This window comes from Strongylocentrotus purpuratus, unplaced genomic scaffold, assembly GCF_000002235.5.
Source record: "Strongylocentrotus purpuratus isolate Spur 01 unplaced genomic scaffold, Spur_5.0 spur5_contig_843, whole genome shotgun sequence".
In the NCBI taxonomy this organism is placed as follows: Eukaryota; Metazoa; Echinodermata; class Echinoidea; order Camarodonta; family Strongylocentrotidae; genus Strongylocentrotus; species Strongylocentrotus purpuratus.
This window is the reverse complement of record NW_022145550.1, coordinates 1,184,131-1,201,081: the sequence shown is the minus strand read 5'-3', so window position 1 is coordinate 1,201,081 and position 16,951 is coordinate 1,184,131. Positions and strand designations below refer to the sequence as shown.

General features: G+C 38.0%; 1 protein-coding gene and 1 long non-coding RNA gene across 2 annotated transcripts; both read left to right on the top strand.

Annotated features, from left to right (window-relative positions):
* The first annotated feature begins 16 nt into the window (after positions 1 to 16).
* On the top strand, positions 17 to 1,690 carry LOC115925646. The gene is made up of 4 exons (XR_004064834.1): positions 17 to 92; positions 410 to 492; positions 840 to 1,090; positions 1,609 to 1,690. It is a non-coding gene; the product is annotated as an uncharacterized LOC115925646 (long non-coding RNA).
* Positions 1,691 to 2,604: 914 nt separating this feature from the next.
* LOC100892551 (receptor-type tyrosine-protein phosphatase alpha-like) lies at positions 2,605 to 16,330 on the top strand. The gene is made up of 14 exons (XM_030990108.1): positions 2,605 to 2,679; positions 5,897 to 5,933; positions 6,306 to 6,403; positions 7,335 to 7,460; positions 8,061 to 8,209; positions 8,600 to 8,735; positions 9,221 to 9,370; positions 10,161 to 10,260; positions 10,820 to 10,884; positions 11,928 to 12,056; positions 14,096 to 14,221; positions 14,553 to 14,704; positions 15,329 to 15,464; positions 15,867 to 16,330. Exons 3-14 carry the CDS (start codon positions 6,323 to 6,325, stop codon positions 16,143 to 16,145), a joined length of 1,629 nt encoding a protein of 542 aa, XP_030845968.1. The 5' UTR covers positions 2,605 to 2,679; positions 5,897 to 5,933; positions 6,306 to 6,322; the 3' UTR covers positions 16,146 to 16,330.
* The last annotated feature ends 621 nt before the right edge of the window (positions 16,331 to 16,951 follow it).

Sequence of the window (16,951 nt, the reverse complement as noted above, 5' to 3'; positions counted from 1 at the left end):
TATATAGCATCGGCAGTTGGTGGAGCCGTTGGCGCCATTCTGATCATTTTGATTATCATCATTGTAGTCATTATCGTGTTCAAACGACGAAGGTTCGTGAGCTATTTTCTATTTTTCAGTCATCATTAAACATTTCCATCCACAATGTTATCACTTACTTCTACCGTAATTACTTACAGTAATCTACTGTAAGTACTACCATATTCTTGATGAAGTGGAAACATGCTGATGTACGGACTTTAAGAACAAGCAGAATAGGAACATTTGAAAATCTGATAATTTTCTATTCCTCTCTTCAAGGAATACTCTACCGATGAAGTTATCCTAATAGTTTGATAGTTACCAGCTCTCGTAAATTTCTCTTCTGATCACGTATTGTTCGCCTTTCGTCATTTTGTTCTCTTTAAAGGAATAATAGTCATCCGTCTAAACAAAAAAACATCGAGGACCAATTTCAGGCACCAGTTGATTTCCAAGACACGCCATTAGAAGGTAGGCCTATTATTTGATTAGTGTTAATATGATCAGGTAGAAATACTAAAATCCTCAAAATAGCATGGAACGACGATGTTAATGGCAACAAAGAGACTACATATTCTATTTTTCTAACCCCATAGAATTCTTACAATTCAATTTAATATGCCCTACCCTGATTCATGATGTCACGAACAAGGCAAGTTTTTTTGGAGAAGTAAAAATGAATCAAGTGTAAGGACATAAGGATGTATTTGGTTATTTGCTGTACATGGGCTGATTCTGCGTTGTACCACTTTAGGACATTTCCTCCTCAAAAAAAGGGGTAAAATTGACTTTTTCTATTTCTGTATGTATCCTGTCAGAAAATAAGAGTGGGCACGCCTCCGTTTTGAACCCAGACCAATCACCTCCAAGGAGCACAAGACCCAAACCAGCTGTAGCCGTCAAGCCCTTTGTACAGGAAACTAAATCCTTAGACCTCGATTCAACCGATGGATCTCCTGACAGATCTAGCAACAAACCTCTTGGCACACGTCAACCATTATCCCTGGCTCAGTTTCCTACGTTCGTCAACAAGAACAGACACACCACGCTCTTCTCCGAGGAATTTCATGTAGGTTAAATGAAGATTATTTCTATCAACAAGAAATATGTCTTCTTTTTAAGCTTTTGCGTTTGAGAAATTCTTTTGGCACTCCAATGTGCGCTACTCGTAGACGACATTGTGTTGTTGAGAACACTGGGTAGCAATCTCTCTGCAGTGTGCTCGTTCAGCCGCTGATTCATGAACGTGGAGCCGTTCGAGACTCATTATCCTTAGATGATATTTTTAGGTTCATGGTATGACTAGTAACGAAACATAACAATTCATTTCAGAAATATATCGCCGAGGGCATTACAATACTTATTTTCACCTTCAGCCACTCCATATTAATTTTCTCTCTTCTTAAACGCGACTTTTCATTTCATACTGCATCTAATCAAACTGATGTGATATTAGCCGCCTTTTGTTCTATAGTCTCGGATACTAGACTTCATCTTTGTTTTGTTGCGTTTTCTTATTATATTATTATATGCGAAATTTGAAACAATAAACTGAAACTGAAATTATATTTCCTTTCTCTCCTAAAGGACTTACCTGGCCCAAACATCTATCCTCAGACCGTAGCTCAAGAGGAGATCAACTTCAAGAAGAACAGATACAAGAATATTTTACCATGTGAGTTTACAAAATAACGGGGCCTCTATTATGTTGACTTGTTAGGGATAGCTATAAAAGTTTGCATCAATGAAGCTCCAGTGTACCAATGTATTTTCTGTTGTATGCGTTCAGTTCCATGTCATAATTCTTTATTTATGAGTTTTTAATAGAGTTTCTGTAAAAATATGATGCAAGTTTAATCACACTCTCAATACAAAAAAGTAAAAGAGTTTTGTCCGTAGTCAAATCTCGGCATTTGAAACCTTAATAGTGCTTTTGGTTTTTAATGTTCATTTCAATTTGCTATAGACTGCTTAATAATAAAAACGACTAAAATGACTAAACAACGAACTTTACCTTAAAGGTACTATGTCCCTTTTGCAACCAACATCAAATTGTGTAGAACTTTGCAGGAATTATGAATATGTCATGTTTGTCCTATCTGTGAAATTTAACCGTTAGCAGTGTCCTAGTATTCAAATTATGCAGGGAAACCCGTTTACTTTTAGACTTCCCTGTCAGACACTATTGAGTGACTGACTGAAATCTTTTTATCTTTAGCAATAACATACATAAAATGAGCTGCAACAGGTACATGATCATTTGTCTACATCAATAACCAACTACTTGAAATTGCCAAAGTTAAACTGATTGAATCTTTGTGCAGCACAAAACGTACGGACATTCGGTACAACAGTCTGAAAATCAGACTATTGTTTAGGATATCGCCATCACTTATGTCGATTCGACAACTCATGGTCGTTATTTTCCCAGACACAAACCAATCCTTTTTGAGGGAAGTTCTAAATAAGTATTGTCTTTCAAATGCCGTTGGAATTTAACCTTTTCATTTTTTGACCTTCAAATGGGACATATTAAGCAACTGGCTGACTTGATTTTGTTCATATCCTATCTTTCATCCAGATGATTCGGTGAGGGTGAAGTTAGAAGTCATCAACGATAATCCTCATTCCGACTACTTTAACGCTTCTTACATTCCCGTAAGTAAGGTGGCATGTATCAATTTATCTATACATTAATTTATACATATATTTTCATTACCATTTACTTTCATTTTAATGTTATAAAGTGGGTTGTCGTTGAATGAAGCGTCCAAAAGGAATGATATGAATCAAATAACGTGATATTTTCATGGGTAACAACAAACCGTCTAGTTCTTAATACGGATAAGACAAATGTGATGCTTATTGCATCACGATCAGTTCTTAACGGAGTAAATGATTTTTCTGTCACACTTAACGGCAGCTGTTTGAAAAGAGTAAAAGTGGCAAAATGCCTGGGTGTCATGATTGATGAGGAGTTACGTTGGACGGAGCATGTGGAAAAAGTTATTAAAACTGCTCAAAGAAATATCAGTGTAATTAAGCGAGCCAAAAGTTATGTTCCAACGAGATCTCTAAAACTTCTGTATAATGCCATCGTACTTCCTCATTTCGATTATTGTTCCTCGGTGTGGTCTGAGCGATTTCAAAGACAAACGATTAAATTACAAAAGGTTCAAAAACGAGCTGCACGTGTAGTGCTGGGAGTAGGATTTGACGTATCTTCAAACGATATGTTTAGTCGCTTAAGATGGATGCCTATTCAGACACGTTTCCAGTTTGGACGTGCAGTGATGATGTATAAATCATTGCATAACATGGCACCAACATCCCGGGGGGGGGGGGGGGGTACTCACGTATAATGGGTATACGGGGATGTGCCGCTCGGAAGGGTGACTTTTTCAGGAAAGATCCTTAGACATGGGTCCCCTTTTCATTAAAAAAATCCTTAGACATGGGTCCCTTTTTTCATTTATTCCTTTCCCCTCTTTTCTCCCTCATTTTCTCCTGGATTTTGGGATTTGCTCCTACATTGAAAATGCCTAAATCTCTCCCATCTCTAAATAAATGGACCCTTCGAATTCGGTGATTGCATTTCCAGTGTACGAGGTGTACGCACTGACCTCTAAGTCAGTGGGTGTACGTACGTAGCTCGTAAACTCAACTAGATCCCGGGGTACCACATCCCCATGGGCTCTATACCGGGTACTCATATGGCATAATGCGCGCTAGGTATGGTATCCGCCCGTATGGGGTCGTACCCCCGGAAACTTGTAGCGCTTCGTACGCTGAAAGATCGGCAGCTATACACTGCGTACCCTCTGCCCAGCAGCCGGGCAGCAGCGGGGCTCAAGCAGGGAGCTATATAGCCAATGCTTGAGAGCTCGTGTACGGGTACGTTAACAGGAAAAGTCCTTCAATTAAAACAGATGCTAGAGGTGCTAGCACAGTATTATTATGTTGCATGGTGTTTTCATCTTTATGTGTGTAAACTACTTGTAAACTACATGTAGTATGGTACAGTTTACTAATAAAGAACTTTATCGAGAAACTGCAAAATTATTGGCCATTGTATTATTACACACATAGGTGCATTACTATCCTGGCTGTGTATTAAAAGCTGTGCTATTAGTATTGATTCTCAACATTTCAAACACCACTGTGTAAAACTCAACCAATTTCACTAAAAATCAATACTTTAGTGACAATCAATAAGATCTAAATAGCAGTAATATACATTTTTTAACTTTCCGATGTTAGAAAGAATAATTTAAAAAATCAAATTGTGAGTCCACTGTCGAACTTGCCGATCAGCCGCATCGGGATGATTGTGTGCATCTCTGTGTTATGAGTGTATTGACTATTCATGTATTTAAATGCTGCCTATTAACGCGTAGTGCAGTGCTAAAGGTCAATATGCATTAGCGTTGACTCTCCATATGCTTTGCTGGAGTGTATTATTACAGCTTAAAAAATGTAATATTTGAAGTTTGAAATCCTTAGACATGGGTCCATTTTTGACAAAAAATCCTTAGACATGGGTACCTATTTCAGCAAAAGGACCCTTGGATGTGGGTATGGGTTCGGAGGTTTCAGCCACACACCCCCGTCCGACTATAATCTGAGTACCCCCCCCCCCCCGGGACCAACATACTTAAAACAAGATTTACATCATGTTAGTTCACTACATTATCACAACACAAGACATGCTGTAAGGGATGCATTGTGTGTACCCAAATTTAGTACGGACACTTATAAAAATAGTCCTCTAATTTCTGGAATTAGAGTATGGAACCAACTTAAAAGTCCTGTCAAAATGTCACCTACTTTGAACAGTTTTAAACACGCTCTAAAAGCCCTGTTATCTGTAGATGACGTGTAAGTGAACTTTTGGTGGTTTCGTGCAAAGGTAACCATTTTTTTTTCCTATTTGCAAAATTATGAAATTCGGTTGACATGGTTATCGTTATATCATGTATTCATACATGTAATGTATCCATTTTCAGCTATCTTGTAGACAACCTAAGTGTATTAGTTAAAGAGCAATTGAATGTAAATATGTATATAACAAATTTGGTATCCCGTAAATGAACGTTTTTAAAAATTTGTATTTAATTTGAAAATTCCATTCACCTATTTCTTGTAAATGATCAAGAATGATTCGTGAATGATCAGTTATTTCAAGGGGATACCAATTAATTTGTATTTTACCTGTTTATATGCTTGTGTATTTATCTATGTTGTTATTGATATGCTGTTATTTGTTTGTATTATTACCAAACAGGGCCTCATGGAAGACCACCAAATTGGTGATATGTGCCACCCTGTATAAATATCAGAAATAAATAAATAAATAAAGTAAAAACCCGGTACAACATTGTTATATTAACAGGATGTAGCATGAGTTGATGGACTACATGAAGTAGAATACACGTTTTCTGCGCTGGATCTTTACACAATCCAAACACGCACACACACACACACACACACACACGCACACACAACGCCGCACACACACACAGACACGCACTCACGCACACCGCCGCACCCACACACACATACACACACGACCACCACACACACCCATACACACGCACACACGCACACACGCACGCATACACGCACCACGCACACCGCCGCACCCACACACACATACTCACGTACAGCACACATGTAATGGGAATCCCAACATCGGTTGAAGCTGCAATATAATTCCTTGATCTTCTTTTATGTTGGATTAAAGAACTACAAAATTGCCTACGGGAAAGCAATGCTGTATTAAAATAGAGACTGTCATTTTCCTCAAGCCTTGACATATGTATAGTTTCATTTTGATCTACTTTTCATTATGTAATTTTTTTTTTTTCACATACAGAGTTTTGACAATGACAAGGCTTACATTGCATCACAAGGTATGTCCATGCTAATTTCCGTTACGTTTAAATAGTAGTAAGTTATAAATACAATTTGTAATACGTATGGATTTCGGTTACTATATTTCAAGTAAATATTTTATTCTTGTATAAAAAGATTTCAGTTCAGTTCAGTTCAGTTCATTTATTTTCCACAATAATAAAAGTACAAAGATGTACATTACATATAACAGATATATACATGTATATACAATAACAACAACAAATACCAAAACAAACTTTTATTATTGTGGAAAATAAATGAACTGAACTGAACTGAAATACAAAAACAGACAAGTCGTCAGTCGTCATTCCCATAAAGCAATTGAAACATTGATTTACCGATGAGCCATAATTCATTATATTTTCAAGGACCCAACAAGGCCTCTATGGATGATTTCTGGAGGATGGTTTGGCAGGAGAATGTGACGACTATTGCCATGGTAACGAAGCTCAAGGAAGGAGATAAGGTCAGTCAATAGTATTTTCACTTAAGTCAGTTTGATTACTATTTCAGCTTTAATATTTGTCTTAATGTGAATCCTCAACACTTGGATTGCTAGCATTAATTTTCATGAGAGTTGCCAATGCTTTTATCTAATATCGTTTCAAAATCTGTTTTATTTTAGTATGAGGGTCATCACTGGACATTCCTGACCACAATCGCCGTAAAAAACAACGTGAATCTCAAATTATCCTGATACTCCAATTCATTAATGACTGAATTTGTATCTTAACGTTTACACAGATTTATTGATCGTGACCCCGGATAAACACCAACAGCTTTCGGGAGACCCTTATTCTATGCTCTATGCTATAAAATTGAACATGAACTTAATATAACCCATGTAGTTAAACGCCGATATTTACAGAGTGGCGGTTTCAATGTTTAAAAAGGTGTTGCTCAATGCAGATAGTACAAGTAGTTTTCTAGGAAAGACGGATAATTAAATAATTATACTATGGCTTAGTCGTAGTGAAGTAGTTTAAGCACTTGACATGAAATACAAAGGTCGTTGGTTCGATCCCCGACACCGGTACTGATGTAGTTGGCAACTCGTTATTCTACATTTGCAATGCATATCCAGGAGAGAAATGGGGACCTGGTGAGATGATGAACGCCTTTTTTGTGAGTAATTGCCAGATGCCCTCACGATGACCATAATTATGGTAGAAATAGTCGCCAAAAAGTGGAGATGGTGCCCATTGTGCTTGAATGAATCTGATAAACAGGGTATTGATATTTGTGAAGCGCTCAGAGACGGTATTTATATCAAGCGCTAAATAAATCCAGGTTATCAAAATTATTAATATTACACAACAATCATATAATATTTCTGCTCCAGATTAAAGCGTACGGTTCTTTAATCTGATTATTTTCTGTTTGGTTGCTTGAAATAGATCAAATGCGGTAAGTACTGGCCTAATAAACCAGGCGATTCGGTGAAGTTTGGATATATCAGAGTGGAACTGGTGTCACTGGAAGCATGCACAGGTGGAATCAAAAGGACAATGACGATGCTAAAGGTAGGTAAATAAGTCATCTGCATATGCATTGCTACGTCACATTTCAAGAATTAATTCCTGATGTCTTCCATTACCATGAACCAGTCGAATTATTATAATCAATATGAGTGAACCATGCGTCCCCTTGGGCAATATCTATTAACTCTTATCCTGCCACAGGGCTAATCCCCCCAGTGCCAGATTTATAACGAGATAATTGGATTAACGCGATGGTACTAACAATAGCGCGTGCAAAACACTAGGCACAGTCCAATGGGCATGAACAATAACTGCTATGACGAATGCGTGCTAGCATGCAAGAAGCAGAGTAACAGTAGCGTGCATGCAGCCTTATGGCAGGCTATGAGTTAAAACGGTACTTTAAGTTTAATCAATCATAGAAGTTTTTAAAAGTTACATTATAAATTATGATTTCATGAAGTTATTTTAATTTGATTCATGCTTTTTTCTGAGCTAAGTTCTGTGCATGGAAACACTAACAAAAATTGACACCATTGACAATAAAACGGATTAATATTTTGATAATCTGTACACAAGCTGACGTATCATTTAGATTAATTCATTTTCACTGTGCATGACATGTGTTGTTCTCCTAACTAGGGTGACGACTGCAGGACCGTTACTCAGTTCCACTTCACAGAGTGGCCAGACAAGGGTGTTCCTAAACACACCTCAGCACTGCTCAAGTTCATCAAGGAAGTCAAAGCTGATCATGGACAGTACACTCATCCTCTGATCATTCATTGCAGGTAGGCTTATTGGTCAATTTCCCCTAGAAAAAAAAAACACCATTGTAAAGGCCTTCAAGAAAGCAACTCTACTTGTGATACTTTATTGTATTGATTTAAGAAATCACGTTCAGAATACGCAACGTGTTATGGAAACGCTCGCTATAAGAAATACTAAAATAATCAGAATATAAGAGATTGCAACAGTATATCTTAGCCGAAAAAGAGCTTCCTAAAATAAGTTCGTATAATAATCGGGCTTTACTACAGCGAAACCTTGGTTCCCACACTCATGAATTTCAATTGAACTTGCGTGAATATTTTGCTGACTTTTATTTTATCGTTCAATAGCTAGTGTGCATGCAAATCAACAACATGACTGATAAGCCGATCATTATATTTTCTATCCAGTGCTGGTGTTGGACGAACAGGCGTGGTGATCAGTATCGATAGCGTCGTAGCTCATGCCAAGACAACTAGAATGGTAGATGTCTTCAACTTCGTGACGAACATCAGACAGAAACGACCATACATGGTCCAAACACAGGTCGGTTACCTCTCAAAACATACTCCAACTACTCCAAACTGTTCAGTTTAGACACTGATAGGACCGACGGATTTCAACGTAATGTGTTTTTGCAGAGATTGGCATTTGATTATTCTACGCGACATAATGGCATATACATGTTAACAAAATTTTCTTTGGTCATGCCTGCTTTCTTGATTTTTTTATACATACTTTGTATGTATAATTTGAATTTTGAATGATTAAAAAGCCCCCTATCAAAATGAACGCGTTGAACATATTTGGTTGTTTCTTCGCTTTGTCGTTGATGTAAAACAGGATATTCTCAAAGGGAATGTGTTCAATATTAAGTACCTTATAAAATTAACATAGGGCACTGCTTGTTCTAATTTTGAATTATGATCTACATGTTCCGTCGTATGAGTCGTAAAAATAAGAGATATCTTAGTGGATGAGATGGAATTGATAAATGAGATTTAAAGCTGTCGTTCATTACATGCATACAGGAGCAGTATGCCTTCATCTACGGGGCTGTCCTTGAGGATCTTCTCTGGAGGAATACCCTGATCCCTGTCATTCATTTCACTGATCATCTACAAGACTTACACTCTTCAGGTGACGGACATGGACGGTCAAAGATGACCAAGGAGTTCCAGGTAACACATCCCAATCATTATCAAAAGTTCGATCAATAATGAATGTCTACTGACAGTAACGACTTTAGTTCTCTCCCAGGTATTCTGCAAGGGCAAGTCCACACACCAGAACCCTCTTTAGTTTTGTCGCCATCTCTCTCTCTCTCAATATAGCCTTCTTCTTCCTTTAGCTGTAAAAATGAACAACTTCTGGACTTGATCATAAGCCATGTAATGGTTCCAAGTAAGTTCATTGTTCACTTTCCTCTAGACGGAGGGTTCGGAAAACCTGAAAGAGAGAGAGGGGTGGGGAGGGGGGAATTATATCTTAGTTTCAACGAAACTATTTTTCAGGAATGGCCTGTCCCAGTGGAAACAAATTTTGGAAAAAGAGAACATTTTCCTATTTACAAACCAGCTCTTGGGCTCGTAAAATGGAAATGTTATGGACGTCGTGATCCGTTAATCACTGAACTGTAAATAAAATGAACGGTGTTTTTTCGAATCCCACTCGCAGCACTATCTGAACTTAGGTTGAGTTTATGAGTACCTACTTAGAAGTAACTGTAATTCCTTGAATGCTTTCAGAACCTTGAGGCAGCTAGGCTAAAGCCAAGATACTAATACGATGTTGTTAATACCTTGAAAATCCCTTTGGGTGGATAAAATGCGCAGAATGAATGTAGCTATATATTAAAGTTGAATCTATATTTCTGCATGTGCGAAAAATACATGTATACCAGAACTAAAGCTGATGATGATCAAAGTAATTCGTGACGTAATTAAACATCATATTCTCTGATTAAATCAGACTTTGAAGAGCCTCTGTCCAGATCCTCCGGCTTCTCAAACAAGATCAGGACGCACTCGAGATAATCACCCCAAGAATAGATACGGAAACAACCTACCATGTAAGTAATGTTAGGAAACCAACAAATACACACAAACACATACACACCATTTAAACCCCATCATTTTCGTCAGTGGACATAATATGTAAATCGTAGATTCTTGCCAAATGAGAATTAGAACGCCGTGGTGAAATGTAGGACGTTGTCGTGAGCAAATGAAATAACAACATACGGGGATCTCAAGATTGTCAGGAGACGGTGCAGTTAAGGTTGGAATGGTGTAGGGGTTGGGGGATACCCAAACTTTGAGTCCGTTAAATTCAATTCGAAGTCGGAGAGGTGATATCACATAAGATTTGCTCCTAATAATAATAATAATAATAATAATAATAATAATATGTCTTGTTTACCCAGGGTAGCCTCATCAGTATTCATACTGTTCTCCCTGAGGGCCCTGCAATCATATTATTACCCCGGTCATCGGATTCAGACTTACCTAAAATCCAATATTGCAATCAAACAATATGAAAGACTACTCGTACTTGTTTTAGTGTAAATGTTGAGTTGTAGTGTAGCGTAACGCTGTTTGAAATGTTCTTTTGTTTCCATACCATTCTAGTGCAGAGGAATCGTGTGATACTAGACTCCCCAGATCATGATTACATCAATGCTAGTCAAATGAAGGTCAGATGTTCATTCAGTATTGATAGATTCAATTTACACATGTAATTTAGTGTAAGAAAAACTGAAGGATTAAATGACATTGAAACCGTTTACATCTTCATTTGACTCGTGTTCAACATAAGAAACTGTAGACGCATTGGCCGTTGGCAATAACCATGGAAACATAATGTGCTAATATATGTATTATTAAAGATAAACTTGAGTTCTGGTAAAAAAAGAAAATGAATTCTCACAGAATCTAACGAAATTTAAACTGAATGTTCAAGATTACAAATAAATGTCATGTGCTAAACAATTTTGGAAGAAAATGTATACTGGCTGAGTAATGAGCATAGAAACATAAGGAAATCAGGGTAGTACTAGCCCCGACACCATGTGTGTTGTCCCATATACATATTTCTGTGTAAGTGATTGTTACTTTACCAAGACTCTGCCAAATGTATGATGATTTTGATGACTCCAGAACCTTGCACTACACACCATTACTTACATGCTATATGATCAACTTTTCTGATCCATTCCACACCTTTTCTTTCACAATGCAATTGCATTACCAGAACTCAAGTTTATCTTTAATATGATTGATAATTAGCACACAAAGTATGTGTTTGTGTGTCCTATCGTACTTTAGTGACTTGTTTTATTACGAAAGCTTCCAAAACGAATTTGACAACGGAAAAATGCGCGGTAATACATTGATGGGTGTCATATATTCCAGTTTCTATATTTCAATAAAAGTGACACTGTGGATCGATTCATATGTACCCGCACTGTCGCCATTATAATATAGAATGTACTATGGAAGATATTATATAAGAACTGTTACGTCTTTTATTAACTATCTTGGAATAAAACTTGATTGATAGTCATGTACGGGGTGTAGGGTGGGGGTACAGTTCAGTAAGTGAGCCCCTCTCCGCCTAGGGTGCCCGTGCTTCGAATATACTGACAGCTCTTATAAAGCCTTTCATGACAATGGAAGTAGGTGGCAAGGGTCTCATGTTGTTACCGGACATTGTATTTATTCTTCCCTCATCTTTCAGGGGATCCACTGTACATTCATGACAACCCAGATGCCGCTGCCAACCACTGTGTCTGATTTCTGGTCTATGGTCCTCAACAACAAACCATCCACTATCGTCATGCTTAACGACAAGAGCCAAAACGACAAGGTAGTAGTGCGAGTATATGTCAATTTTAAAATAAATTGTCTTAGTTTAAGTTTGGGAGATTTAAAGACCTTGCTATTTTGTATTGCTTCTTTTGTTTTTTGATACGAAATAATCCATATACTTAACATGATAAATGTTGAATTCCCATCAGCGGCGCAGAAGGGAGGGGGTACCGGTCCTTTGTTTGAACAACCCAATTCGAGCTCCTCCCTGGATTAATAGTGTTAGTAGTAGTAGTAATAGAAGTAGTAGAAGTAGTAGTAGTACAATACAGGAACCAAGTTGCCAAGAATGTGCACAGAGCACGTTGTGAGTACATCAACAACATTATCGAGCAATCCTTAAGGACAATCCAAAGTCTTTCTGGTCCTACATCAAGACATGTCGATCGGAAAATATTGGTATTCCTACTTTGCGTACTCCATCTAAGCTATGCGCCTCAGCATTAGACAAGGCAGAGACACTGAACGACTACTTCCAGTCCGTCTTTACTCCTCACAAGCTCCACTCTCTTGTACAGAAAGGATATTCTCCTTTTCCAACTACTGGTCACCTGCACGTTCACAGGACCGGTGTCGAGAAACGCCTCCAGCAACTGGACCCTTTAAAGGCCAGCGGACCTGATGAACTTCCACCCAAGCTCCTGAAGCTGGTAGCTCGCGAGATTGCTTCTCCACTGTCCTTCCTGTTTCAACAAAGCTACAACAGTGGCATCGTTCCAGCCCAATTGAAGCAAGAACTAGTTACCCGTATACACAAGTCGGGAAAAAAGTGTGGCCCCTCCAACTTCAGACCAATCTAACTCACCTGCGTCTGCTGCAAAGTCATGGAACACATCATCCTGAGCCATGTGTCAAAGCATGTTGCAGTAAATAATATCCTCACCGATGCAAAGCATTGCTTCCGATGGGGTTTGTCAACAACCACTCAATCGACAACAGCCGTCCACGACTGGTCCTCCATCCTTCAGCAGCGCAACCAAGCTGATATAATCTTCTTGGAGTTCAAGGAGGCATGCGATCGAGTACCACACCTTCTCCTGTCGACCAAACTTCAGTACTACGGAATAAGTGGTCACAAAAATGCTAGAGCAAGTACAAAGAATTGCGGCTCGCTTTGTGTACCGTGACTACAGATACACCACATCACCATCGGCTCTTGTGGCAGCTCTAGGGTGGGACACGCTTCACACACGTCGAATCCTCGACTAATGCACCCTTCTCTACAAGATCCATCACCGTCTTGTCTCCATACCTGCACCAACTATTGTCATCCCTGCTACATACTTCGGAGGACACGACCACAACCTGAAGTATGTAATTCCTGTTGCAAGTACTGACTCCTTCAAGTTTTCATACTACCCGAGAGCAATGAGGATCTAGAATCATCTGCCAGGTTCAGCAGTCAATGCAACAGGAATAACCAACTTCAAGGAGGCTGCTCTACGTACATCAGAATGATGCAGCCCCCTGTTCGTTCCCACATCATATAAGCTTACTTGCTTGGTTTTTACTTGCACTGGACTTAGCATATTTTACTCTAAATTAACGAGTGCTTTGTCCACACACCATTCCTGCAATTCATGACACTCCTTGTAGTTACTCGCCTCACCTACCATCCCAGTATAGCTTCCTGAGTGAGCTACCAAATGGATTACCCAACCAATTACCAAGGTAGTAGTAGTAGTAGTAGTAGTAGTAGTAGTAGTAGTAGTGGTGGAAGTATAGAAGTAGTAGTAGTAGTAGTAGTAGTAGTAGTACTAGTAGTAGTACTAGTAGTAGTGTAGGAGTAGACTTTAATGGATAACTTGGTTAGCATAAGGCTAATCTTCACAGTGTTCAGAAGGCTCATTTACAAACTAACATGGCTAAAGTGACTAGTAATTGCAATTCAAGAAACCTGTGGCATTATTTAAAAAAACTGTAAGAGCGAGAGATATAAATGTAATAGGTCAGAAAAGGAGCGAACAGAAAAGGAAGGACTAACATGTATGTATGTGTATGAACATTTAACGATAGCCTTGCCTCTCCTCATTCTAGAGCTGTGCACAGTACTGGCCTGATGCTAACTCGGTTCAGTTTGGATCCTATTCAGTTTCAACCTTATCAACGTCATCTGATGGGGACATGACCATTCGGCAACTGAAAGTTACCAGAAACTCCAAAGTATGTCTTATTTCATATATTTCCTTTACGACACAGTGATTGTTGAAGAAGAGACTGTGAATTTAGATGTGATGCCCTCATTTGAAATGATTGTTTTTACAGATCAAGAAATCTAATATTTTTAGCGAACCGCATTATGAATTTCAACCAGAACAGTTTTTCCAACCGGGCGAACTGCGACTTGATGATTATCTAGCTTTTGTCAAATATTATGGCAGTTGAAAAGCAATAATTTTTGGTAGAACGCAAAGATAAGATGCAAAACTGTGACCGATTCAAATATGCCTTATACATCCATTTCCACGGATCGTTTTGTTTCGTTTTCTTTTAGACGAGTCACACCGTCACTCAGTACCAGTTCCATGGATGGCCTAAACATGGATCAGATCCACACTTAGGGGCTAGGTCGTTGATGAAGCTCATCCGTGCTGTCAAAAGTTCCACTAACAAAATGAATGAATTCTCCATGCTTGTCCATTGTTTGTAAGTCTAGGATCTTTTCAATGCTTACTTATCCTAAACAATCGCAATTGGTGCAAAGTCCACTGAAGCAGGATCGGTCCATAAATACAACAGCAAAAATTAGCTGTATTTTTTGGAAACCAAGGCAATGATTTAAACATCTTTAAACTCATATAAACTGTTAAAGGTAAAGAACAGTATTGGAAACGCCCCAATTTCAAAAAATGAAATGGAAGCTCTTATTACCACTCATGTGAAAGAATATGTTTTGAATCATACATGATGATACAAAGATTTCCGGGAAATATTTGGTAAATTAGTTTATCTAAAAACGCACGTGTCGCGCAGGGCTTGCTAGCAGCAGTTAATGTATGCAAAGTGGATTCCATCTTTAGAGATACTATTATATAAATCAGGTTTATTAAATAGTAAGTAACCAGGGGTTCTAAAAAAAAAACATGCAGAAATTGAAATGCTTTAAAATCAAGGGATATTCAGTTGCGAGAAATGTATTACTATAAACGAAATTTATTTGATTCAAGTCTTAATAATAATTTCGCCCAATAGTCTTGGGTTATTTGTCTTTGCTTATTGTACCTTGATTATTGTACTTTTAACATATTTACATTTTGTTTAACATTAAAGGAGTGGTGCTGGGCGAACAGGTGTGTTTTGCACTGCTATGGAGTGCATCGCTCAGATAGCTGAGGGAGATTCCGTCGATATTTTCCAGACAGTCAAGATACTGCGAGCTGACAGGATGCAGTTCGTCCAAACTGAGGTATGCAAAATTATTTGTAATTTTATCACACAGGTCAAATTACTCCTGTAATAATAAATAAGAAACATGAACTATGATGAAATATCAATTGTAATTACAACATTTAAATAGTATTCCCTTGTTGTACTATGGTATGCAGTGGTAGAAGTTAAATCGAAATAGATATTTGAAATACTTTGCTCGGAGTCAAATCTATGACTGTTTTTTCTTCTATTTTACGTGTGAGGAATAAAACCTCTAAAGAACATATTTTAGTTTGAAAATATATTCGTGTATTTTCCTCATTTTACAGTATCATCTTTATTCTATTTTTTTAAATCGTAATCTTCATTTCTCCATCTCTGTTTGCCAACGAATATCAAGTAGTTAACAAATAGAACCTCCCCATACAATTTTATGTAGGAGGAATATGCTTTCGTCTACGATGTCATCCGTGAATACCTGCACACTGAAAACTATGAGCAGCTTCCGTACCCGATAGAGGACCACACGTATGGCAATGTAGAGATCGACTATACACATGACCCGGAAGAGAACCCATATGAGGTCACTGATCCGCAGGAAGCAGGCGCCACCGCACTCGTGTATGGCAATGTAGAGACTGAGAGGAGCCAGGATAGACCGAAGTCAGAGCCTCAACAACCGTACTCTGTCTACGAGAACGTTACATTTGATTCTTAAATTCATATAGTTTTTTGTTGTTTGAATGGTGGTCTGTATACGAGAACTTTGCATTTGATTCTTAAATTCATATAGCATTGCGTTGGTTGAATGATGGTCCTGAAATCTATGGATGAAACTGTATTTGTAGATATTTTTGGTTGTGAAGTATTTTTGTTTTAACCTTAGAAAATAAAGTGGAACTACGGAAAACTTATTATGGAGGTGTCGTGGTATACGTGGTTCATTCACTTGATTATCAATCCAAGGGTTTAGGGTTCGAATCTCAGCCCGGCACTAACATCATATGGCAAGCCATTAATACACATCTGTACAGGTGCATTGTTTTTGGTTATCGAGTGAATGTTCTTTAAGCTTATGAAGTACATAGTTATGATGTATTAAAATGTCTTAAAGGTAATACAAAGTTTTGGTATGGGGTCATGAATTTGGTTCAAATGAACATATTGGGAGCATATGCGATCTTAAATAATTCAGTGATCGTTGTCGCCGTTGAAATCGAGTCTAAAGTTATAAAATTGTAAATAATACACTCTTTATGTTGTATAGCTCCCTCTCAAGGTCAAGATATTTATTTAGTTATAAAACAATGTTTCTTGACTAAAAGCGACTGATTAGCTATTCCCTTTTTGAAATATATCACAACTACATATTCTGAGATTTTCACGGTCGCAGCTACCATTGTACGGCCGTAGGCGCTATTTGAAATTCATCAAAATTTACCGGGAGTACCGGTAAATTTTTATATTCAATTTTTCTCGAAAGCAGAAGTGTTTTAGGGGCTAAATTTTCTAGTGCTTATAATA

Bases quoted from the DNA above. Each gene is read 5' to 3' on its own strand.
- LOC100892551 (XM_030990108.1), top strand. From the start codon at position 6,323: ATGGATGATTTCTGGAGGATGGTTTGGCAGGAGAATGTGACGACTATT. The intron at 10,261-10,819 runs GTAAGTAATGTT...ATACCATTCTAG, and splicing joins ATACGGAAACAACCTACCAT to TGCAGAGGAATCGTGTGATA. The intron at 14,705-15,328 runs GTAAGTCTAGGA...TTAACATTAAAG, and splicing joins TCCATGCTTGTCCATTGTTT to GAGTGGTGCTGGGCGAACAG.